This window comes from Astyanax mexicanus, chromosome 16 (genome assembly GCF_023375975.1).
Source record: "Astyanax mexicanus isolate ESR-SI-001 chromosome 16, AstMex3_surface, whole genome shotgun sequence".
Classification (NCBI taxonomy): domain Eukaryota; kingdom Metazoa; phylum Chordata; class Actinopteri; order Characiformes; family Acestrorhamphidae; genus Astyanax; species Astyanax mexicanus.
Window position 1 is genome coordinate 24,552,888 of NC_064423.1, and position 25,344 is coordinate 24,578,231.

Sequence of the window (25,344 nt, forward strand, 5' to 3'; positions counted from 1 at the left end):
AAGTTTTTGATTTATTATTATACCATTTTATTTCTAAAATGTACATGAATCTAGTATCAGCTCTTATTTATCTATTAATAATTAATAACAATAGAATTGAACATGAAATACCTATAATTTAGGTTAGCACTGTTTATATTTCATTATTAGTAACTGTACAAACTGTACATCCAGATGCACCGGATAGAGATGACAAAGATTTGTGTGTGTGTTTGTCTGTCAGTGGTACATCCAGATGCTCCACATGGAGATGATGACGAGGGCGTAGCAGGTGATGATGATCAGGTAGATTCTGAACAGCAGGAAGTCCAGGACATATCCAACATGACACCACTGGTCCTGCAGCCTCTCCGCATGCTGCAGGACATTCAGGTGAGACCGCATCGCCCGCAGATCTTCACAGATCTCCACCAGCTCCGGCACAGCCACACCCCCTGACAAACACACTGACACAATACAGACAAATCCCCTGATGTCAGCACTGATGCATATTGGAAAGCCCTTTATCTTTTAGATTTAAGTAGGCTGTTTCTGTTATTGAGCCAGTAAGACTGGTATGTGTGTATGAGCTGTTTTGATTGGTTGTGCCTCAGAATTTACTTTATTAATTGCGCATCAGGTTACTCCTTTGGGACACTTTGGAAGCTGCAATCATTGAATATGCAGGAGTGAACTGCTTAAGGCTGAATGTGTGTGTGAGTGTGTTGTGTTGTGTTGTCTTACCACTATTGGCGCTCAGCTGGCTGGACGTTGTGTGTGAGGTGTTGATGGTCCAGGGGTCGTTGCTGTCTGTTTTGGTGACTTCTGATTTGGGCATTTCCTCAGGCCATTTGTAACAGATGAGGCGACCAATGTACTTCAGAACCACTACCTGCACCCAGTGTGGAACATCCCGGTACTTCATGGAGTTGTGGTGCAGTACGTTTGTGATGATGACTGTCTCCAGGAGGCTGATCACCATCAGGGCCAGACACACAGAGAAGTAAATACCTGGACAGACACATGGCAGAGATTCATATTTAAACACAAGGCTAGAATTGGCTTCATAATTGTAGGCTTCTTATTTAAAGTTAGTATAGTATCTGTTCACTTATAGTGAACAGATATGGTGCCCTGTCATTCCACCCGACTGTGGCTTCTCTCACCTATGATGGGAGTGCCGTTAGCCGTGCTGGGCAGCAGGTCGTTCATGATGAGCAGGAACACGGTGTACCCCAAGATGAGGGTCATTTTGAAAGAAGCACGGTCCACGCTGTGTGGTGGCAGGTAGAAGGACAGGATGTCGATTATCATGAGAAATGAGCTCGGGATGAGGAGGTTTACCACATACAGGATTGGACGTCTCTTTATAACCACCTTTAAAAAGACAGCAATGCAACTGGGTTAAAGAATGAAGTTGAAACATACATTTTACATATTTAATCTCACAGTTATTAATAACATCTTTGAAAAGCATATCCTAGGCATGCTCCACCCCTCTCACCCAAAACGTGATGATGTCCCACTCGTCAATTCCAAACTTCAGAATTCCTTCCTCTCCCAAAATCACCACCAGCTCCCACTCGCCGCTGGCCTCCAGGTAACGTTTAGAGTTCTCAGACATTTGGTCGAAGGGCAGAGCTGTTTTTACCCGCACATCCTTTACTGCACACAAACACACAGTTAACTCCTGCATACAGACAGATATTTTAATCATTCTCGAGTGTTTTTTGATGTGTTGCAAAGTGTGTTACTGGTGTGCATATAGGAGCCGAAGGTGAAGGTGCAGTTTTGGATGTCGAAGGGGAAGCTGAAGATCTCGAGGTTACAAGCGCTGACCAGACGCAGCATCCGGTCATAACGAATATGACCCGTGTGATTAACATAGACATACGGACAAGCCTGGGACACGTCATCGTCAACACTGAAACACACGCACACACAAGTATACATAAACAGGGTCAGATTGGATGGACATTTCTGCACATTTAATAAAGTAAAATATGAATAATTTATTGTAGTTAGAGAATAATACATGTGAAAATTGTTAAAATAAAATATAAAAGAATTAATTTACTAAGTCGGACAAACAGGTCCAACATCCATATCAGAGCTCACTAACAACTCATAAACGATAATGTCCGGCATCCACAAGTTGTTGACGGGGAGGGAGATTTTAGTGACTCCATCACAGATGTCAGGGTCCCAGATTAGAAACTCATGAAACCAGTACTGCAGAAACACACACACACAAACACACACAAATGCAAAGTTGTACTGTGATGAAAAAAGTAAATGAAACTCTTTTTTTCACATATTAGGATCTAATGTTATGTTGGAAACTCTGCTCCCCTAAGTTGAATTTATTATATTATATTATATTATTATATATAAAGGCCAGTTAGTTAGCTAGCTATGTGCTAATATACTTATTTCTAATGAGAAACTTACCTATAGTGTCTTAGTTTCTGTAGAGAAGTTGGACTAACTTTAAATGCCTCTGTTTCGATGGAGAAGCTGTGTTAACTTTTACTGCCTCTGTTTCTGTGGAGAAGCTGGACCAACTTCAGATGTCTCTGTTTCTATAGAGAAGCTATGCTAACCTTTAATGACTGTTTCTGTGCAGAAGCTTTAATACCATTTACTGCCTTTTTTGTGGTGAAGCTGTGTTAACCTTTAATGACTCTGTTTCTGTGGAGAAGTTGGGAAGCTGTGATAACCTGCCCTGCCTCTGTTTCTGTGGAGAAGCTGTGTTACCCTTTACTACCACTTTTTCCGTGGAGAAGCAAAATGTTAAAATTCTTACCATTCGCAACCATAGGAATGTGGTGAGGATCTGGGTCTTCTCATTCTGCAAAAGAAAGAGAAACACAATCAAAGGTTTTGAAAGTAGAAGAACAAAAGAAGCAGCTCAGAAAGCTATCATTCTTTGTATGTAACAGGTGACTTACCACACCCAGCACAGCGTAGAGGGTGAAGGAGATGTTGGCGGAAGTGGGGTTGCTCAGGTTAACAGCCGGTCTAAATGGCTTTCTATCAAACACCTCTTGCAGAGAGTCATATGAGGGTCCACTGTGGTGTGGTTGACACTTCAGCTCACACTCACTCAGAGAGGCTGAGGAAAACACAAACACACAGTCTGATCTGGTGTGTGGAATGTTTGTGGTGGTGATGATGATAATGATGATGAGGAGGCAGTGTGTGTACATTATGACCTTGCTTTGTCCCTTCGAGGTAATAACCCTGTTTCTGTGCCTTTAAGCTTAATATATGTAAACAAGATATGTGTAAGTTGACTGTTAGGCCCAAATGTGTGGATAACTGAAATACAAACAGTACTGCTAATAATATGTGAATCTTTACTATTTACAGTTTTCTACATACATTTGCCTTAAAATGCAACAAATAATGTAAAAAAAAATAATAATGTATCCTTGTAAAACAAAAGAACCCACCTTCTTTTATTAGTTGTAATTGTAATCTACAGAGGCACAAATGTTATAATATATAACTATGCCAACTCAAAGAACAAGTTATATAATTTACTGGATAAAGGTTGGGTTTTACATTTGTGGAAACCTTGTGACTCTAGAAGCATGGTTCTATATAGCACCAAAAAGCTTTCTCTTTTCTTATTGGTCAAAGAACCCTTCATTACTATATAGAACCACTTTTGCTTAGTGTGTACAGCTCACACAATGTGAATAATGTGTTATTAAATGTGGTTTGGTCATCTTAATTTATGTAGCAAGACAGGCTTCCAGGTGATGCTCACTTTCCCCTTTTCAAAGTTATTTTTCTAATGAGATGCTTTAAGAAATAAATTACAATGAATTAAAAAAGACAATTATACATTAAATTTAATCATGAAACATAATTTAATTTCATTTAATTTAATTTCATTTCATTTCATTTCATTTAATGTATTTGTAGTTAAACAGTTTCATACTCTATTTTCTTTTTTCCAGGTTTATGTATTATACTTTATACATTTGTTATCTGCAATTTTTTAGTAAAACAGTGTACAGAATGTTTAATTTAATTTAATTTAATTTAATTTAATTTAATTTAATTTAATTTAATTTAATTGTTGAAGTGTTTCATGCTCTATTCTCTTGAATCCAGTTTTATTTATTATAAAATATTTTATTTTTTTATCTGTTAATTCTTATTAAAAACAGTGTACAGAATGCTTAATTTAATTTAATTTAATTGTTGAACTGTTTCATGACCTATTCTTTTGAATCCAGTTTTATTTATTATAACATATTGTATTTCTTATCTGTTAATTCATAGTAAAAACAGTGTACAGAATGCTTAATTTAATTTAATTTCATCTAATCTGATCTAATCTTTCTTTTTTATGATATGCACACCTTTAGGAAAAACAGTCTAAAGAAGATTTAGTTTAATTGAATTTAATTTAAAAGGGCTTTGGTAAAATTAGAGCCCAGTTGTTCAAAAGCTTCTTCGTGTTGGTCATCTTATCTCGTACAGAGAGACAGGGTTCTGTGTGAGGCTGTGTGATTTTTGTCAGATGCTTTAAGAAAACCCAGTCCTGATACATAAATAAATGTAAATATAAATAATATATTTAAAGATAAGATGGAGAGTACATTTGGTTTACCTGTGAGAAGAATTAAAGCTGCAGGTAGAAGAAAAGCCTGGAGTCCTCCCATAGTACACCGGGGCTCATCTGATCACCTCCTGCTGAACTGAACTGAACTGAGAGTGTGTCTCTCTCTCTAATTCCTGCTTTTAAAGCTGTTTTTTAGCACCTGTGATGATGATGATCACTCAGCCGGGGTGTTTGTGCTGCAGTATCCGTATTGACTCGTCTGTTTTTCCATGAAATGAACACTCACACAAACACTTTTATAGCACAGTTATTACACCTTTAATTAACTAGTGAGAATGTGTCTATTTGGCCTTATCTGACCCTGACGCATCACTTCCTGTCCTTTTAGAAAGGGCTGGACAGGACGATGTTACTGCACATTACTGTGAAACTGTACAATTCTGTACATTAAAACTGTCTGTTTATTTTGGTTTTATTGATTTTTATTACTTTTGTATTATACTTTCTTCTTATTGATTTGATGTTTTTAAAATGTAACTTTTTAGTATTTATTTCTATTCCCAGTCCTTACTTTCTATATGAAACTGTGAATACATTGTGTAAATTAATATATTTTCATTTTTGCCCTATAGAAAGAACCTTGCAGGAAATGCAGTTTTAAGAAAGGTCTTTATTCAGGAGCTTATTTAGTCATTTACACAAAAGCAGGAACTAAATTGTACATATATTCCTAACATATGAACAGTTGGATATTATCTGGGGGTCCATGGACTGAAAGGGGTCCTTTTGAAAGTCTTGATTACTTCATATCTGTGAGGATCATTACAGACTGATCTCATATCAAATTAAATTATGTTCCACGGTTGCTGTACCAGGTCAGCCACTGGATGAGGATGAAGACGAAGCTGACTGTGATGAAGATCATGTAGAGGATAAAGTATAACCGGTCGAGCACCAGCCCCAGATGGATCCACTCCTCCACCCACTCATCTGTCCTCTGGTGTTCCTCCACCTTCTGTCGGATGCAGGATAAATCTCTACTTATTTTTCTCAGCTCCTGCATGAGCTCCTGGTCACCCCAGTGTTCACTCCTCTTACTCACACTGCTCTCACTCTCTGTCTCACTCCTCTCTCTCTCCAGAGCCGTGTCCTCTGTGTTTTCTGTGGAAGTGAAAAGAGGTGATTAGATTAAAGTATATTAGATTAACGAGGATACTTGAATTTTATGAAATTTAAATAGCCGGAAGATTTATTTATTTATCTGTTTTGAAGGACAGTAAATAGTAATATCAGACAAAGACAGTCTAAATACAAAAGACAGTTTTTAAATTATGATTTCATTTATTAGGGGAATTTCTTCAAATCGGGACATGTTATTTTAATTTTTTTTTATCTTTTAGCCTACTTACATATTCTATGTAAGTGATCTCTTGAATCTACAGGTCGGGTTGGTCTGGCCAGTTTTTTTATGCTTTTTTCTTTAAAAAAAAAATCAATATTTAAAAAATTTCCTTAGGTTGCCGCATTGTCTAACATTAAAATTCGTTTGATAATTTAATTTGTTCTGTACAAATTACAATCCATAAATCAAGTTTTGACAGCCCAGAAGCTCATTTCCCATTTGAGATTAAAATCGCTTAGCATAATGATGTATTTCCAATAAAAGACCAATAAGAAAGCGTTTTAATCTCTGGATATTAAAAGTTGTGCATTTGACATGTTTTCATTTATGATTTCATTTCTGTGGCAAAATTTACACAGACACCTTTCCTGATGTCTGTATATTCTATAGAACAGGACATTTTGTTTGTTTATTTGACTTTTGTGTTCAGAGCCGTTGAGCAGTCGAGCAGTTTAACAATTTCACTTTTAGAGTGAATGTAGTCTGTTTTGGACCTGTAATTTCTTTTAAACACAATCTGGACTTTTCTTCAGGCAAACTGCACATTCTTACTGTGCACACTAATACATATTATTTATTGTTATTATTATTATTTATTCATGAGTGTCCAGTTTGGAACACAGGCTTTGTGTTTGATGCAAGTAAAGGATAAATGTGTTCAATTAACTAAAGCAACATTTTTATGACTATAGAAAGCATGAACAGCATAAAGTCTCTCAAAAGAGAAGCCACTTCTAGCACAAGTCTGCTGACTTGTTGCAGTATGATATAAAAATACATATATATATATATATATATGTGTGTGTGTGTGTGTGTGTGTGTTTTTCAATAACAAGACAATACATTTATGATCTCTTTTTTTGAGAGTATACTTTTGAAAAGTATCTTTTCATCTCCAGTTCTTCATGTGGTAATTTTGGCACACTTTTTAAAATTTTTGCCAGACATCAGTTTTTATTTTTTTCTGCTATATCTTAGAAAAGTGGGGAGACTAGATGGGGTTATCATAGGGAGACTACGTGGTCTGAGACTAATTGGTCTGCAAAATTGTTAGTAGGTGTTTGTTCCAAATTTGACGACATGGCAGAGAATTTTGACAATTTGCTTTATGTCTACAGAGGAAAAGGACCTGGAACCATAGTCATTTCTCTCAATAAATCACTTTTTTCTGAAAGATGGTGTAGCGTTACCATTGAGTGGTTGAATGTGAAGTTAAATTATACTCTCCTACCTTCAGTAATTGAGTCTTTAGTTGTGCTTTTTTCCAGAAGGACGATCCGGGCAATATAGTGCAGCATCAGCACCCTGATCCAGTCTGGTAACCGTGGGTAACCAGCAGAACCACACAGCAGGTTAGTAATTAAAATAGTCTCCAACAGACTGCCCACCATTAGCGCCAAGCACACAGAGAAAAACACATCTACACAAACAAAGAGAGGAAAAGAAAAAGAAAAATTAACAACAAAAACAAAGTATTCCTGTTGGTGCTTCTATTGAACATAATGGCCAGAAAATGTTCTGTAGGTGATACATGATTTTCAATATCAATAATAAGCTTCATCATAATAATTTCCTTTCTTCAAAGAAGCCCTAAAGGTTTCTGGGGGGGAAAAATCTGTAGTTTTAGTTCAATATTTAATAGGATGATGCTCGTCATTGAACTTTTAATTACTCCATTATTGGGTTTTAGTTTCAACAAAGGGATTACATTTGCAAAACAACTGGTCGAAAATTGTCCAATTAGGTTTGTTTTTTAGTAGTATTTAAGCTACGCAAGCTCTCCTATTGTTTAGGACTTCACTGAGAGAACTGAAGACATTACAAGTGGAACAAACCATCAGCATAATCAAAATCAACCAATGAAATTTTGATTTAGAGTCAGGTGGGTCATACTTAAAACAATTCTACTGGATGTTTTGGATATGCTGTGGATGTGAGTGGACAAGCTTGTATATAGTATATATATACAGTATTTAAAAGCATTCAAATAATATAAAAACAGACAGTTATGCATTATGGGATGTGTTATAAGTACTTATAAGTGGTATGTTGTTTCCTGTGACAGGCAGCAGGTCGTTCATCAGCAGCAGGAAGACAGTGTATCCCAGGATGAGGGTCATCTTAAAGGATGAGCGGTCCACATGCTGAGCGGGCAGCAGGAAGCTGAAGACGTCCAGAGCGGCTAGAAAACAACTGGGCAGCAGCAGATTCACCACGTACACAGCCGCCTTCCGCCGCAGCACTATCTGACACACACACAAACACCCCCACACACACATTACACACACACACACACACACACTTGCAAATACATTACATATGTACACAAGAAACCACTTAAAAAGTGTGAGTTTCTTTGATTTTACCAAATTAAAAACCTCTGGACTATAATCAAATGAAATTGGCATAAAGTTATTCAAAAGCAGTGTGTAAGACTGGTGGAGGAGAACATGCCAAAATACATGAAAATGTTATGAATATGAACTTGGTTATTTTTTGCATTATTCGAGGTCAGAAAGCTCTGCATCTTTTTTGTTATTTTAGCCATTTCTCATTTTCTGCAAATAAATGTTTTAAATTACTTTTTTTTTGGGAGAAATGTTGTCCATAGTTTTATAGAATAAAACCACAATGTTTATTTTACTCAAACATATACCTATAAATAGCAAAATCAGAGAAACTGATTCAAAAAGTAAAGTGGTCTCTTAATTTTTTCAAAAGCTGTATATCCAAAACTCACATTGAATTACTTAATATCTACTTGGAATTACATACTTTTATCACTATTATTCATTTAATATGAATAATTAGGCAGCAGCTTTGCATTATTCAATAGCTATAGATACGTAGCTAGAGATATATAGATCTATAAATCTACTATAACTGATCCACTATGAATTACTTGGCATGCACTATGAATTATTCAGTTTCCACTATGAATTATTCGGTATACATTATAAATGATTCACGTTCTGGTATGAATTATTTGTCGAACCCTATAAGTTGTTATTCAGTTACCATAAAATGTTATTAATTCTTCAGAATATAAAGCAAATGAATCATCATCCACGATGAGTTTAGCCATGTCCATAGTGAAATTTAATGTATACTATGAATTATTCAGTATACACTATAAATGACTCAAATTCAATTATAACCTATGCTCTTTTGTATGTTACTAAAGTTCAGATATTTTTTACTCAGAATTACATGTGTACTAACATGGAAAATGACGCCGTCCCACTGCTCGTACAGGCTATAATTACTGTTTGTTTGCTTTTTTTCAGGAATGATTCCAATCAGCTCCCACTCTCCGTTCGTTCCTAGTGTGTCCAAAGAGTTCTGAAATATGTTCTTCACTTCATCAGCAAAAGTTACCTGGACATCAGACACTGTAAAACAAGACCAGTGATTAATGCCCAGTGGGCTGTGATGGGTGTTCAATGGAACAGAGATAGAAGGTATGTTTGTGTGTGTGTGTGTGTGTAGCTCACTGGGGTGCAGGTAGGAGTTGAAGGTGTAAGAGCAGTTCTGGATGTCAAATGGAAAGGTGTAAATGTCCAAATTACAAGAGCTGACCACGTGGAAGGGCACAGAATCCTCTACTTGGCCCTGGTAATCAATATACAGGTAATATGTTGCTGGAACTTTATTTTCATCCATGCTGTGAAATCACAGAGAATAGCATGTTACAGACAGACATACAGACAGACAGACAGACAATCACTGTTACCATTATAGAACACAAGGTGTCACTAATGTCATCACCTTGACCAGGGTAGTTGACCAGTTTGCCTAAGCCCAAGATTAACTGACCTGATTGAACAGTATGACCAAGTATGTGGCAGTTTAAATGAAAAATAAAAACACACCCAACACACACAGCTTTTTTTTTTGTCATTCCAGCAGTGAGGGAATATTTGGGGGTGATGTTTCTGTTTATTTTGCCAAGAATGAAACCATTGATCTTTGCACATGGACTGTTCTAAACAGCCTTAAAATTTAATTTATAGGGAAAAAAATCTGATTCGGGCTTATTTAACTGCTGTGTGAACATATGTTGCTTTAAAATGGTCAAATTATTATTTTCTTAATGAATAAGGTCTAGTGTATGAGATATTTAATAAAGTAAGTAACACATGCATATATATGTAACAAATATTATATCTGTTCCAGATATATCTAAAATTTTATGTAATGTAATTTAAAACTTTGTAATTTAAAACATCAAATTTGGTTCAACATATTTTGAACCTTTTAAACCATTTAGACCAACTCAAATCATTATCATTCTTTTTTTAATTAATGAAAAGAAAACTTATAGTTCTTAATCTGTAAAAGTACAATAATAAAAAAAAAAACTTTCAACTTACAATTCGTTAATAACGATGTCAGGCGTCCAGATTGTATTTCTTGGCAGCGAGATCCGCTTTGTCCCACACTCAGTGGGGTCCCAACTCAGGCCCTCAATATTCCAGTACTGCACACACACACACACACACACACATTACATCTTTACTAACATTCTGAAATACCACACAACTCCAATTGTAAAGATAAATGAAATTGATCTGTAATTAAATGAAATAATAAACAACTGAAAAATGATTGATATCATATTGTGGTAATAAATTAACTCAGACTAATGTCTGAAATGACCTGAAAAGTTTCTCTGGACTTTTTAACAACATACCAATTATGCATATTCACTTTTACTACAGTACAATTCAGCTGCTGCCTGACGCTTTTAAAACCATATATCCATTATTTTAACATCAATAATAAAATAATAATTACATTGTAAAATAAACAGATTTCTCACCAGGTAGAGCCAGATGAACATCTCCAAAACCTGTCCTTTTTCTTGCTATGGGAGAAACACCATAGTTATATAATTAGATGAACAGCCAGTGTGATCAGAGAGCAAAACAGAGACTTACTGACCACTCCTAAAATCCCGTAGATGTAGAAGTCGATGCTGATAACAGTGGGGGTCTGCAGGCTGAAAACAGGCCGGATCTCAGGTCTTGCTAATACATTCTCCCTTAGAGCATTTAGCAACGCAATGGCGGTGGGCTCCGAACAGTTCACACACTCCACAGGGCCAGGGGTCAGCACTGGGTGGATAGAGTACATTCTTTTACTGTATATTAATGACGTTTTGAAAAAAAAAATCTGAAAACAGGAGCTGCTCATCAGCTGTATAAAAGCTGCATAGGTTTAAATACATTTATTTATTTATTATCTTTATTAAATGAACAGGAAATTGAACCTAGATGGTTTAAATACTTGTTTGTAAATCATTGTTTACAGCTCTTACAGTTCAGTATGAAGCAGACAGTGATGAACTGGAGCTCCAATTGTTTAACCTGCACACATCATTAGAATTGACTGAAATACACCACACCACACCACAAAATGCCAAATAATAATCTGGTCGACAACACACAAACGCACACAGTTTTACCTGAGGTGTGTTTCCTGCTTCCATGTTCTCAGAGGAGAATAAATCTGAAAAATTAAATTTGAGCCCCTCTTCTTCGTATGTTTGTAACTTAAATATTGGCAGCTGATTTGCATAAACAAACTGTGTGGTTTTATTGGAATCACTGGAACAACCCAACTGCATCTACAGCTTTCTGCAAATGCAGCGTTCTACGGCTCTGCTGGGATGCAAAAACATAAAAGAAAAATGCAAAGTGTGTAGTGCGTGGTTTCTCACAGCAGATGTTTTGGTCAGTGGGCCAGTCATATGGCTAGACAGTAGATTGGACTGTGGGAGGGACTGTGAACTGGTCTGTCACTGAACTGATTAATGGGTTGATCAGTGGGCTGGGCTGTGAATTGGAAACAGTCCAGTCAATGGGCCAGTGAGCAGACTGGTCAAAGGGCTGATGAACAGACTGGTCATCATGCTGGACATAACCCGATCAGTGATTTGATCAGCAGGTCACTCAGTGGACTAGTCATTGCGCTGGTTCGAGAGCTGGTCAGTTGACCACCCAGAAGGTCAGTCAGTGGGCCAGTCAGCAAGCTGTTGAGTGGTCAACTCAATAAATCTCCATAAATGTATTTCCAAACATTTTCTTTCCTTTTTAGGAGATGCTTCATGGAATAAAGGAGCCAAAATTGGTTCTTTAGTGTAATGCGTCAAGCAAGGCTCTCCATATACATATAAAGCATAACACTTGGTTCCCAATCAGTTACATCAACAGGTCAGTTCAGTATCAGAGGTGATAAAATACAGAAACAAAATTATGTTCAAGGTCTAGATTTTTATAGACCTCTGTCTCAGAAGAAGTGAAAGCCAAAGCCAAGAACCATTTATAAACTCTTACTTGTGTATATGCATATTTAATTTTTTACACCAGCACCTTTTAGTCTGGATAAAACAGACTCTGTTGTGGTTTGTTTCAGCAGGTGTGAAAATACCTCTGAAAACAACCATACCGAGATTCTTGAGATTGGTTTGTTTGTGGTGAGAATGATTTGCAAGAATATAATCCTTATGTTTGAGATCAACAGCTGTTTAGGTGCAGTTTAGTAGATTTATTAATCACATAATCACCACAGCTACACCTCAGCTGATGCTCCAATCTAAGCTGTGTTCACACTGAATGTGGTATGCTCTGCTCTTGTCGCTGAAGTCCACCCTGCTCTGTTTATCGCTGCAACTACGCAAAGCTTCACACAAAAACAAACAGTGTCTGCAATGCTATTCCATTGAAAAAATAAATTGTTTTCAATAAAATTATTAAATAATTTAATAAAATTAAATTAAATTTTTCGTGTTCGGTTTTAAAGCAGCTTCTCACTGGACAAATAAAGCGGACATGTTGTGCTTACGTTGTTTGTTACCATGCATTTTGTTGCCCTAATGATTTTCCAGAGAAAGAAACTACAGGTGTGAAAACACCCAAAGAAACTGAAAGGATTTACCAACTTTCTAGATGCCAACTTTAGCATCTAGAAAACAATACCCATGTAGCACTGTAATCTTATGCACAGTCAGTGCTGTTTATAAGACAGAAGTCATAATGATTAGTGTATGGGTATTTATGATTTGGGTCAAATTCCAGTCTCGAACACAGGAGAGGGAGAGAGAGAGAGAGAGAGAGAGAGAGAGAGAGAGAGAGAAAGAGAGAGAGAATGGAAAGTGAGAGAGAAAGAGAAAAGGAAACTGAGAGAGAAGAAAGAGGCTGTGAGGAAGAGAAAAAGAAAAGAAGAGTGAGAGACATAAAAGCAGGGGCTGAGAGGGGGAACGTTTCTGACACACTTAGGTTAAGAAAGAGTATAAGTTCAGCTGAGAATTAAAACTGAATTGTGCAGTAGAGTCAAAGTGGTCTTGGACTAAAAGAAGGAATAAAGTAGAGTTAAATAGGATTAGAGTTTTAGACTACAGTTAGAGTTAAAAGCAGAGTTAAAATTAAGTTAATATAGGGTTAGGTAACTCCAGATGACTAACACAGCCTTGTGCAAATTTTGAAAAAAAAATTGCAATTTAAAGAAAGCAACATGTTGACTTTATGTCACAATCTGTAACAACACAAAAAGAATCAGCGGAATACCAAAAAACTGCAACTGTCTTATATGTATTATTAAAAATATATTACTTAGACACACAGTTGGATATTTACTACTTCAGTATACAGCCAGTTTTTTTTTTTGGAGTTTTTGTCATAAAACATGTTAACATAGATTTAAGCACAAAGTTCAAATAGAGTGGGATGAAAGGTAAGAAAAGATGTAGTAAGAGTACAGCTCTATAGTTAGAGTTACCTCCAAAATAAAAGTATTTAAAGTGTTTAAGGTACAGTTTTTATGATTAGATTGATGAAATTAAAGATAGATAGATAGATTGTTATGGTTAGAGTTTTAAGAGCCTAGGTTTAGTATTGAGTCCATCTAACTCTGCTATTGCTGGTTTCTGTTTTATTACAGATCTGTCACTTTGTTTCACTTAATTCTTTACAAGTAGTGATGGGGCGCAGAGATATGTGGAAGATAAATAAAACTACATGACTGTTTTAGATAGGGGTTGATGTATTATTGATTATTGATAATTAATATTATTGAATATTAGCTGTGTTTTATCTGCAGTGTATTCAAGAGGAAAACCACTGTCACCAGTTTGACTTACAAATGAGGTGTTGTAAAGGCAAATTATTTTACCAAACCTTTTACACTGAGCAAATGCATATTTGCATTATGTGTGTATGTGGGAGGGGCAGTGCTATGAACATCCCTTGTGGTGAATTTTGAAGTATCTTGAGCTGAGCTGAGTTAAACACTGATCGAGTGAGGTCTGGGGAATGGAGTGAAAGAAATAGTGAGGAACAGAGTAAACCAAATGAGTAAAAAGGTGGAATGAGATCATGGGTAAGAGAGTGAGGCAGCAGAAAACAACAGATTGAAATCTTACAATATGTGTAACATTTATTTTTTTTTTTAGAAAAAAAAAAAGCTTTTCAGAAATACATTATCCATACATCCATTATGATATATATTTAGTTACACCAATTTCTCCACACATTCGCACTTAAAGTATTACTGTTTAAACATTACAGGAGGTAGGTCAAATCAAGAATATAAATACCAGCATGTTTATTCTTTTTCTAAAGATCAAAAAATTAAAATGTGTTTAAGTGTATATTTAGTATAGTGTTGAATTAATTGTGACTATTGGAGCTGGCCCTTCTGTTCAGCCCTACTACTACTACTACTACTACTACTACTACTACTACTACTACTAATAGTAATAATAATAATAATAATAAACATCTGTATGGTAATACTGATTCCTGCTTGACCTTCTTTTGGATTTGTCAGCAACTCTTGTAGGTATCATTATCAGCTTTAAAATTTACCTTGAGGTTGTTTTATATTTTATTTGCTGGCTGACGATGAAGACGATGATGAATACTTTTTGCAGTCCAAATGTACTATTTTAATTACATTTCTTGTTATATTAAATATTAAATATAAAGATGTGCACCACAGCAGCAAATTAATTAAATGGAACCCTATTCCCTTAAACATTTTTCCCCACAATTTAGCTTTCACTCTGAACGTACATTTTCGTATTGTTTTTACTGTAATTTAATGTTCTTATTGTTTGCTTGTATTGGTGACTTTTATTTTGACTCTGTCTGTAATGTAGATGTTATGTGGAGCAATTGCCTTTCTCTTGCACTTTATTTAAAAGCTAATAGTGGAGTCCATGGTTCTGACACTGATTTCATTTTTTTACACTCAACCTGTGTTCACATGTGACCTCCACGCCTCACACTAACATAACTCCGCTCTCCACTCACACACCACGCTACCACTCTGCTGGTTTTATTCCACAACCACCAGTGTTTTCACTGCAGCCCTGCATCTTAAGGGAATTATTACTGTAAAAAGTAACAGGTGCAATGAAACTTAAACTCTGGTGACATAACCAACTACAGCTCTGGAAAAAAATAATAGACTACTACAGTTTCTGAATCAGTTTCTCTGATTATGGTAAATGTTTGAGTAAAATTATAAAATATTGTCACTGTCGTTGACAATATTGCAAAAACATTGTTATTAAAACAACAAAAAAGATAAGTGTTTTCAGACCTCAAATAATGGAAAAAAGTTTTAAGAGTTCAGAAATCAATATCAAAAAAATAAATCAAGGTGGAATAACCCTGGTTTTTAATCACATCTTGGCAAGTTCTCCTCCGCCAGTCTTACACACTGCTTTCGGATAACTTTGTGCCACTACTGGTGCAAAAATTCAAGCAGTTCAGCTTGGTTTGATGGCTTGTGGTCATCCATCTTCCTCTTGATTATATTTCAAAGGTTTTCAATTTGGTAAAATCAAAGAAACTCATAATTTTTAAGTGGTCTCTTGTTTTTTTTTCCAGAGCTGTATTTAACAATTTAATTAGTTGCCAACAAACATTCTCTGTTCACACATCATTCACAGCCTTTCTAGAAACCTCCAGTGGGACTCCACTGGATTTCTAATCTAGTCTGTGGTTAATCTAAAGCATAAAGCCTTCAGTTACACTATTGAAGTTCCAACCGATGGAAGAGCTCTTTTAACTAAATATACCCACACACCTCCAAGACAACAATTTAACTGTTTTTCTTTTTTTTTTCTTTTTTTTTTACAAATTAAACCCCTCTAATTGCACCAACGTATATCAATGATATGAAACTGGTCAAATGGTATTGTAGTGTTTTAAAACAAGCATGATTCTATTAACTAAAAGAGAACAAAGTTCCCAGTTTTTTTTTTTTTTTTACAAATCATAAAGCCTTCATTGAGCCCTTATCAGGTGCGCTGCATGTTCCTCAGCCAGTGCTTAGTTGTTCTTATTGCAGAAGCCCTTCAGACAGGCCTCACAGTGTTGTGCCTCGTGTGGTCCTTCGACTCTGCCTTTAAAGTAAAGGTTTTTGTTGGTCTCTGGTCTTTCTTCTTTGTAGCACCGGATCCTGATCCTTTCCATCAGCTTCTCCAGCAGTATATCGATGTTCTCTGAAAGGAAGCTGGGTGCCTCCATCTGCGCCGTCGTGCATCGTCGACACTTCTGCTTAAATCCCCTCACTTTAACTGTGCCACGATGGAGTGATGAGTTGAGGGTGAAGTGGAAGACCACCTGGACTCTTTTAGAGGGCCACGAGCGCTTGCAGAGAGAGCAGCGGAACCTGCAGGTGGAGACGGAGGTAACGTTGAATGAGCTGAACATGTAAACATTATACAGGTTTTTCAAGCTTATTAATTACATACAGGTCTTGTTTACAGTGCACTGTGGCCATGGTGGCAGTTGCTTTACTTGTAATTATCTTGTGGACTGTGGAGTCCTTTTAGAATCTCTTCTCAGATTTATATCTGCATTTAGACCCTTCTTCTGAAGGCCTCACAGAACTCAGGCTAAATTTCCTGAGATATGTTTCTCCTAAATCCTCTCAAACATGTTTTTTTTTATTATAGACATTTTAAGTTGTTATAATTGTGGACTAACAAGAAAATTGCATTTCTCAGAAGTTCTCAGTTCTCAATTTATTACATTTAACATTTTCTGAGTAAAAAAAAAAAAAAAAGATTATGTCAGGAGGTGCACAGGGAGGGCACAGAGAGTGGATGCAAATGCAAGTATTTATAATTAATAAACAAAAAAAGACAACAAACCAGAAATAAAACAAGATATACAAAAACGACACAGAAACAAGGAATACACTGAGACTGGAAACTAAAAAAAACAACAACCTAACAGACATAAAGATGTACAATAAAGGACAAGGGAACACCAAAACAAAGGGGTAATATATACACACAGAAGTAAACAGAAAAACATAAAACACCTGAGGACAGGAAACATAAAACACCTGGGGACAGGTAATAAGGGGGCAGAGCTACAAATGAACACAGGTGAAATTACTAAGGCGGTGCAGGGAAGCATGTGGAGAAGGAGCACACAGGTACGGAGGAGAAATAAACAAAATAAACAAATAGGAGTGTAGGAAAAACACAAAGACAGACAGGAGAGACACAGAACAGGACGACAAAGTGACAGATTAACTGAGTTCTTCAGTCCATGTTTATAGACAATAGTGAGTCCCACCAAAGCAAATCTGTTTTGCTCAGATTACTGAACAATTAACAGTGCATAACTGAGCTGACAATAGTTACAGGAGCCGGTAAATAAAAAAAACCTGTAAATAAACCATTTAATTATTTATTTAACTTTTTTTTTTGCTAATGAACTCTTACAGAACTTTTTGGAAAGTGTGTATTGTGCTGCAGCTGTTCTGTGTACTTACTGTGCAAATGCCTTTCGGATGTACTGGAACCAGCCCTTCTGAGGTTTGTCCGGCACGATGGAGTCGTCCAGCTCCAGTGTCCACTCATCTCCTTCCAGCTCTGAAGCCCAGTTCTGGAAAGCGGTGTTCCACTGTTCAGCCATAACACACACTCACTCACACACTTCTCCAGCTGCTGCTGTATTTATTCTCCCCACTGAGAGGCAGAAAACGAAACTGAAGCTCAGGCTTTCTGCAGAAACAAACTCACACTGCCACTCTGGAGCTGACCTGAGGCTAGAAAAAGCTGTGCACTCAGCAGTTTCTCTCATTGCTCATCTAAACTCCTGATTAAAATAATTACTCTATCATTTAATTCAGTTTAGTTTGGAAGAAGTGTAACTGCTTATTATGAAGCAACATAAAGTAAATTGTTTTGGTAGGCAAATTCAATATTCTAGTTCAAGATCATTAATTTGATTTGTTAAAATCAATATATAGATATACATATCTAATAAATCTAATAAATAATAAAAAAGAGACCACCTAAACGTGATGTATTTCTTTGATTTTACCAAATTGAAAATCTGTAGAATATAATCAAGAGGAAGATGGATGATCACAAGCCATCAAACCAAGCTGAACTGCTTAAATTTTTGTATAAAGTGGCATAAAGTTATCCAAAAGCAGTGTGTAAGACTGGTGGAGAAAAACATGCCAAGATGTATGAAAACCAAATATTTCACCAAAAATATTGATTTCTGAACTTATTTCAGTCATTTCTCATTTTCTGCAAATAAATGCTCTAAATGACAATATTTTTATTTCGAATATGGGAGAAATGTTGTCTGTAGTTTATAGAATAATATAGAATTAGTGTGTTATTAGTGTTTTTAGAGATCAGTCTTATTAGAGGCATAAATAAGCATGCTAACCATTGGGTGGGGTTGGTCTGGAGAGAAAGATACAGAATGGGTGTTCTGCTGTAAATGTGCTGTGACACACTATTTACACCTGTTGCCAACATTTGCCATTAATAAAGTTTAATTATCAGCTTCAGGAATGAGTGCAAAATGAAGGTTTATGACTTTGGAAGATTCATAGGGTGTGTGTATGTGAGTGTGTAGGAATAGGAGGAGATGAAACCAGAAACACAACTGAAAGTTCTGAGACTCAGCGTGTGCCATCTGCAGGAGCTGTAAAGGAATACATCTGTCTCTCAGGTTATTTTGAGCTTTTTTATTTAATTTATGTATACAGCACATTTTATTACCTAATGTTGTTACAACGCAGCTTAATGAAACCCAGACATAGAGACAATACAATTGTCAATACAAACAATAAAATATGTAACTGCAAATGAGCAAACTAAAACACCAGAGGTAAAAAAAAAAAACCTACAGAACTGGAGGACAAACCCAGCCAACATACTGACATTAGTATAATGTACCCCCCCATGTGTTCACAAGTCTACTGTGGACAAAACTACTTAAATTACTAATACTACAAATGGTATAAATTCAACTAACTACCACATAAGCCCATTGATTTATCATTAAACGAAAAAGACAAAACTGTTAACTGTTGTTTTGTTTACTGTTTTAGCTTGAGGTTGGAAGAAGAAGTGAAATGTTTTGAACTTTATATTTATAAAATGTCATTGTTGCATTTCACATTATGTCCACATAAAAACAGTATAAGTGTACAATATATAATAATGTACAATAAGTGTACAATATATATAAGCAGACTTTATTTCTTAAGGAGGCTTAAATCCTTTAATATCTGCAGTGAGTTTCTGCGCAGTTTCTACCATTCCGTCGTGGCGAGTGCTGTGTTCTTTGGGGTGACTTGTTGGGGAAGCAGCATCACTGTGAGAGACTGTAACAGGCTGGATAAATTGATCAGAAAGTGTGGTTCTGTGATGGGTGGGAAAGTAGACTATGTGGGGGATCTGGTGGAGAAGAGTGTGAGGTGTCTGTTGCAAACCATCCTTAACAACAACAGACACCCTTTACATGAGACTGTGGCTGCTCAAAAAAGCAGCCGCAGTAACAGGCTCCTTTCGCTGCGACATAAAACTGAGAGGTTCAGAAGGTCGTTCATTCCTACTGCCATAAGGCTGTACAACACCTCTTGTTGACGTGTGTACTCTGTGGTTGTGTTTTCTTTTTGTATATTTTTGTATAGTTGTTGCTGCTGGACAAATGAATTTCCCCTGTGGGGATTAATAAAGTATCTATCTATCTATCTATCTATCTATCTATCTATCTATCTATCTATCTATCTATCTATCTATCTATCTATCTATCTATCTATCTATCTATCTATCTATCTATCTATCTATCTATCTATCTATCTATCTATCTATCTATCTATCTATCTATCTATCTATCTATCTATCTATCTAATAATAATACAAATATATTCCATGTTTTTCCTCAGTTATTGGCATCTGCCTGGATACAACAGAGAAGCCCTGATTAGACAGTTTTTGGTTGTGGGTTTACAGGTGTTAACCCTTTTCTTTCCAGAAAAGAATTGTAAGAACAATACTGCTATATAGTATAATTACAGAATAATTACAAATATTCCACACATACACACACACAAACACAGTGAATCACAGTGTGATAATAATCAGATTTATTCATATTCACATACAGTTTCACAGTATAGCAACAGATACATAGATAGAAAATCTATGTATTTAGATTAATTTTACTTGAGTAACTTTAAATCCCCTACAAGTCCATATCTGCATTATGTATTGCACCTCAAATACTATTTATATATAAACTAAAAAGGTAAATACAAAGAAGTACAGAACTTTTATCTAAATATAAATAAAGAGATGAGCTATTAGATGAGTATTTGAATTGGTACTGGGCTGCACAGTTTAGACAGAAACAGAAAACCAGAAAGAGTCCAAAAGTAGAACATTGATAATGTCGATTCAAAAAGTGAGAAACTCAGAACTGCAGATGATACATAGGTTTACAAGATGTAAAGAACCACCAACATTTTACTTGTTCTGTATGTTTTAAACTCAGATTTTAATTATTCTTTTGTGTAATTACACTCCAATACATAGCTGACTAATATTATTTAATTTTCATTAGATCTTCCAGTTAGTATCTGAATGGAGTGAAGTTGTTTTTACCAGTTTATTATCTGTTATAAAGAATCTTCTGATAAACACATAAATGCAGCATCAATTCTACCATTAAAATCCCAACCAATGAGACAGCTTTCCCCAGACACCACTGAGAAAACAATTTTCCATTCACAGTATTATACATGTTACTATTTTGTAGCCAGCACTAAAACTTGATGAAGCAAAAGTAGTTCTATATTAATGCTTGAGTTTAAAATCCAGCTTTTTTTCCTAATTTACAGTTGTCTAACTCTGGAGTCTTGTAATCTACAGAATTTTAAATGAAGATGTTTTATTAAAAGGCAATTATAGTCTAGGGCTAGGACTAATTCCTATATGGGAAACTGGCCCTTTTCTAGAGCACTGACCATCTAGTAGTATTCTGAGCCCTGTTGGCAAATGCCACTCTTGCAGGCCTCACAGTGATCACTCTCATGTGGTCCTTCGATTCTGCCATCAAAGTAAAAGTCTCTTTTGGAATCTGGTGGAGTTTCTCCGTAGAACCTGATCTTGATCTTTTTCATCAGCTTCTCCAGCATCACGTCGATGTTCTGTGAAGAGAAGCTGGGTTCCTCCATCTGGTCCTCGCCACAATCCCGACACTCCTGCCTAAATCTCCTTACTTTAACCGTGCCGCGATGGAGTGATGAGTTCAGGGTGAAGTGGAAGACCACCTGGACTCGGCCGGAGGACCACCGGTGGGAGCACATGGAGCAGTCGAAGCTGTGGATGGAGCCAGAGCTTACATATATTACTGACATCAAACAGGTTTTTCCAAACTCATTTAAGTATTTAAATAAATTTCCATGCATTCCTTTATGTAAACATGAGCCTTTCCTGTTCTGCTTACAGTGTGCACATTCCACTGAAGGAGTACAAAAAAACTTTGCTGTCTGTTTTAAACTTTTGAAATTATTTGACACTGGCATTTGCTCTTTATATTCTGTGAACGTTTTTTTTTATAACAATAACAGATTTATAGAAATAGGGTTTCAAACATATTTTATGGGCAGAGTGGAGGTAAATCCTCTACAGATTTATACCTAGATAGATCTTAACTGAAATTCTAATGAAAGATGTGAGTTTAAGTTGTTACTAAGCTACAAATACTAGCAGTCTAAATTAACTGAAAGTTAAGGGGGCAAACTTTGCTTGTACACACAACTGCTTATTCAGTGTTTTTCTTTTTTTCTACATTGTAAATTAATACAGAAGTCATGTTGGAATCATGTATTAACTTATCCTGTGCAATAGAGGTAACTCTTTTAGTCTTTTGTTCCTGATGCAGTCCTGCTGAGTTTCAGTTTCACCATAATATTTTTGATGGTCTTTGGGACTGCACTTGAAGATACTTTCATAATCCTTGACATTTTTTGTATGAAATGATCATCATTTCTTATTGTCTTTTTTTTCTTTACTTAGTCGAGTAGTTCTTGCCATAATATAAATTAGAACATTTCTCAAATAGGGCTATTCACTGTAAACCAACTTTTCATAACAATGCTCAAAACAACTTAACAAGTTCAGCATAGATCTTTAAATATCTAAATGATACTGGCTTGTATAACACTTTTTTGTTTATTAACTAATTCCATATGCATTTCTTCATAGTTCGGATGATTTAAGTATTAATATACAATGCAGAACACTGAATTTGAGCTGTGTCCAAACCTAACTGTTACTGTATATTTTTTGTGTGTTTAAGCTGTTCTGTATATGTGTATATATGTGTGTGTATATGTGTGTATCTTACTCTGCAAATGCACTTTGGATGTACTGGTTCCAGCCGTGCCCTTGTTGGCCTGGCTTAATAGAGTCGTCCAGCTCAAGCGTCCACTGATCTCCACGCAGTCCAGCAGCATGGTTCCGAAAAATTGTGCTCCACTGTTCAGCCATAACTCACACTCACACACCCACACACTCCTCTGGCTCGCTCACTCAGAGTCCTGCTGTATTTATACATCTCCACTAGGAGCCAGAAACAAAACTGAAACTCAGGCTTTCTGCAGAAACAAAACAACACTGGTACCCTGAAGCTGATCTGAAACCTAAAAAGATCTGCACTCAGCAGCCTCTCTTATTACTTGCATTACATTACATTACATTAAATTACATTACATTACATTTGGCAGATGGTTTTGTCCAAAGCGACTTGCAGTAGTGAAGTACAAAAGTAATAGAAGGTAAAAACATCTTTAGATAGGGCCTAAAGGAGGTCAAAGGGAAATAATGGGATAGAGGAGTGAAGGAGGGGAAGAAGGAGGGGAAGAACTTATATGAACTCTTTATCCACTTTACTTTAATTCAGTGATTTAATTCAGTTTAATATAAATTGGTATGTGAGAGATCATTGCTGACAATTGCTGTTGTGCAGTGAACTTGAATGGTTAAATCCTAACACTTATGAAAAGTCCTCCAGGCAGGACAGCAGAAACAGGATAATCTGGTCTTTGTAAGAGTAAGTAAGGATCCTGGTTTACATTAATACAGTATCAATACTGGTTTGTTTGTACTTTAAACTAAATGAGGGTAGTGTAATATGCCTGGTCTGGGAGAAACGGGTGGGTCTCACATATTAGTACTGTATAGCACAGCATCTGGTTGCAAATTTACCAACATAGAGGATATTTGTGGCTTAATTTCTATAAATTCTATAAAAAACTATAACCTCTTTTAAGGAACAAGCTAAAAACATATGTGTACTTGTGCTTTGTGTAACTTTATTTCTTATAAAATTATAACCGTCTTTTAATATTATTCTGCATTATGTCTTAAATTTATTTATTATACTCCAATTTTAATAAAAGAGCATCTATCTTTTTGACATGTCTACCAAACTCAATGTACCTAACTATTGCAAGTTGCATTGGATTAAGGCATCCGCTAAATGCTATTGTAATGAATGTAATGCATTTTAACTTGTTCTGCACATTTTGTTTTGAGCCTTAAATCTTTTTTTAAAGCACTTTGAACGGCCTCTGTGTACAAAAGGTTCTACACAAATAAACCTGCCTTGTCATGCCTAAAAAATAGAGGGATGAAACCAGTAGTTTGTGTTTCCAGACTAGAAACAGTTGCTATCAACAGTTTCTAATTACATTGATTAAATTTTTTGTGGCTAAAGTTGTCACAAATAAATGTGCCTAATTTACTTCAGGAACTGGTTCTGGGTGATTCCTTGTGGGTGTGTGAGCAAAGAGCTGAGATCAGAAATAAAACTGAAAGTTCTGAGACACAGATTAAAACAATTCACATTTTCCTTGTTTCAAATTCTCCTAAATGCAACTCAACTATTATACATATTAATGCATATTTTCAGAATGTTATTGAATAATACCTTTTATACCCTGTTACATTTATTTGTGTATGAATTGCAAATGTGCAAATGTCACTGTTTTGCTGTAATTTATTTTTTCATACAGTTAAAGTGTGATTATGTAAAAGTGCTTTAAGTTTCCAAAGGAGCTGAAAGCAGTCTGACAGAGGAAGACAGAATGATAATCTGTACAGGTTTGATTGGCATAAGCCAATACAAATAGCCCAAAATGACGTATAAATAAAATATTTTTGTATTGGCTTCCGTTTAAAGTTGAATTTTTTTCTTTTATATTAATGTTGCCATTTTGAAGATAAATTGATATTTTTGTAAATGTACATGTACAAACCTAATTAATTTAGTAATGCTCAACATAAACATAAAATGTCTTTTGTGTCAACCTTTTATTTATAAGATTCACTGTTAATGAATTAATGATAATAATAATCATGTAATTGCATTATTACAATGTTTTATTTTTTTAAATTTAGGTATGTCCATTATTTATTAAAATATTTTCATAAAATATGTCAATGTATTTAAATGTGTTCAATGTATCTTTGCTATTTATGCATTTGTGTACTTTATACATTTTCTGGCTACTTTAAACCACGCAGAAAATTAAGTTTTAATACTAAAGCTAAAGCTAATTTGATGTAGTGGAAGTGCTGCTGTGTAAAAATATATAAAATTGGACAAATCTCAACAGTGACACAATCTTATTTACACTGGCTTTTACTGTTGAAACCAATTACAGTCATTGTCAGGGTGCTCTCTAGTGGCTGGTGGGTGCCTTGAGTTGCAGCCTCTAAAGGATACCCTTTCGATTAATAAAGCCATGTGCTAACCCTATGCTCCATGTGTGTGAGTAAACTGTGTGTGTGTGTGTAGCATTAAAATGCTAACAGTCTTCCTGTAAGGTGCTGGTTGTGCTGACTGTGCGAATGGGCATCCTTTGATAACGTGCTGATGTGACATTAGGGCAAGTGTGTGACCGCAGATGGAGTGTCAGTTCTCTGAATGGAAATGGGCTTTCTGAACACACACTCACACACACACATGCATACACTGATCTGATCAGGCTTGTGGGCTGAGTGGAAAAGTTCTCTATGTGAGATTGAGAGTGTGTGTTT

At 35.8% G+C, this 25,344-nt stretch overlaps 4 protein-coding genes across 5 annotated transcripts; all 4 read right to left on the reverse strand.

Annotated features, from left to right (window-relative positions):
- Positions 1-30: 30 nt before the first annotated feature.
- On the reverse strand, positions 31-4,694 carry LOC103028064 (5-hydroxytryptamine receptor 3A). 2 transcript variants are annotated; one of them, XM_007234014.4, is made up of 9 exons: positions 4,607-4,694; positions 2,931-3,094; positions 2,786-2,830; positions 2,102-2,211; positions 1,734-1,903; positions 1,484-1,644; positions 1,146-1,356; positions 724-990; positions 31-446 (listed from the first exon to the last, which is right to left on the reverse strand). In XM_007234014.4, the coding sequence occupies exons 1-9, from the start codon at positions 4,656-4,658 to the stop codon at positions 220-222; spliced, it is 1,407 nt and encodes a 468-aa protein (XP_007234076.2). In that variant the 5' UTR covers positions 4,659-4,694; the 3' UTR covers positions 31-219. The 2 variants fall into 2 exon arrangements, with proteins under 2 accessions (XP_007234076.2, XP_007234075.2); XM_007234013.4 differs by having other exon boundaries at positions 2,057-2,211.
- A 714-nt stretch (positions 4,695-5,408) lies between these two features.
- Positions 5,409-8,471, reverse strand: LOC111192577 (5-hydroxytryptamine receptor 3A). Its single transcript, XM_049465974.1, has 3 exons — positions 7,973-8,471; positions 7,192-7,402; positions 5,409-5,719 (listed from the first exon to the last, which is right to left on the reverse strand). Exons 1-3 carry the CDS (start codon positions 8,366-8,368, stop codon positions 5,409-5,411), a joined length of 918 nt encoding a protein of 305 aa, XP_049321931.1. The 5' UTR covers positions 8,369-8,471.
- Positions 8,472-16,077: 7,606 nt separating this feature from the next.
- LOC103025718 (receptor-transporting protein 3-like) lies at positions 16,078-18,023 on the reverse strand. The gene is made up of 2 exons (XM_007234004.4): positions 17,760-18,023; positions 16,078-16,643 (listed from the first exon to the last, which is right to left on the reverse strand). The coding sequence occupies exons 1-2, from the start codon at positions 17,900-17,902 to the stop codon at positions 16,301-16,303; spliced, it is 486 nt and encodes a 161-aa protein (XP_007234066.3). The 5' UTR covers positions 17,903-18,023; the 3' UTR covers positions 16,078-16,300.
- A 2,338-nt stretch (positions 18,024-20,361) lies between these two features.
- LOC103026028 (receptor-transporting protein 3) lies at positions 20,362-22,799 on the reverse strand. The gene is made up of 2 exons (XM_049465626.1): positions 22,649-22,799; positions 20,362-21,618 (listed from the first exon to the last, which is right to left on the reverse strand). The coding sequence occupies exons 1-2, from the start codon at positions 22,789-22,791 to the stop codon at positions 21,267-21,269; spliced, it is 495 nt and encodes a 164-aa protein (XP_049321583.1). The 5' UTR covers positions 22,792-22,799; the 3' UTR covers positions 20,362-21,266.
- Between the last annotated feature and the right edge of the window lie 2,545 nt (positions 22,800-25,344).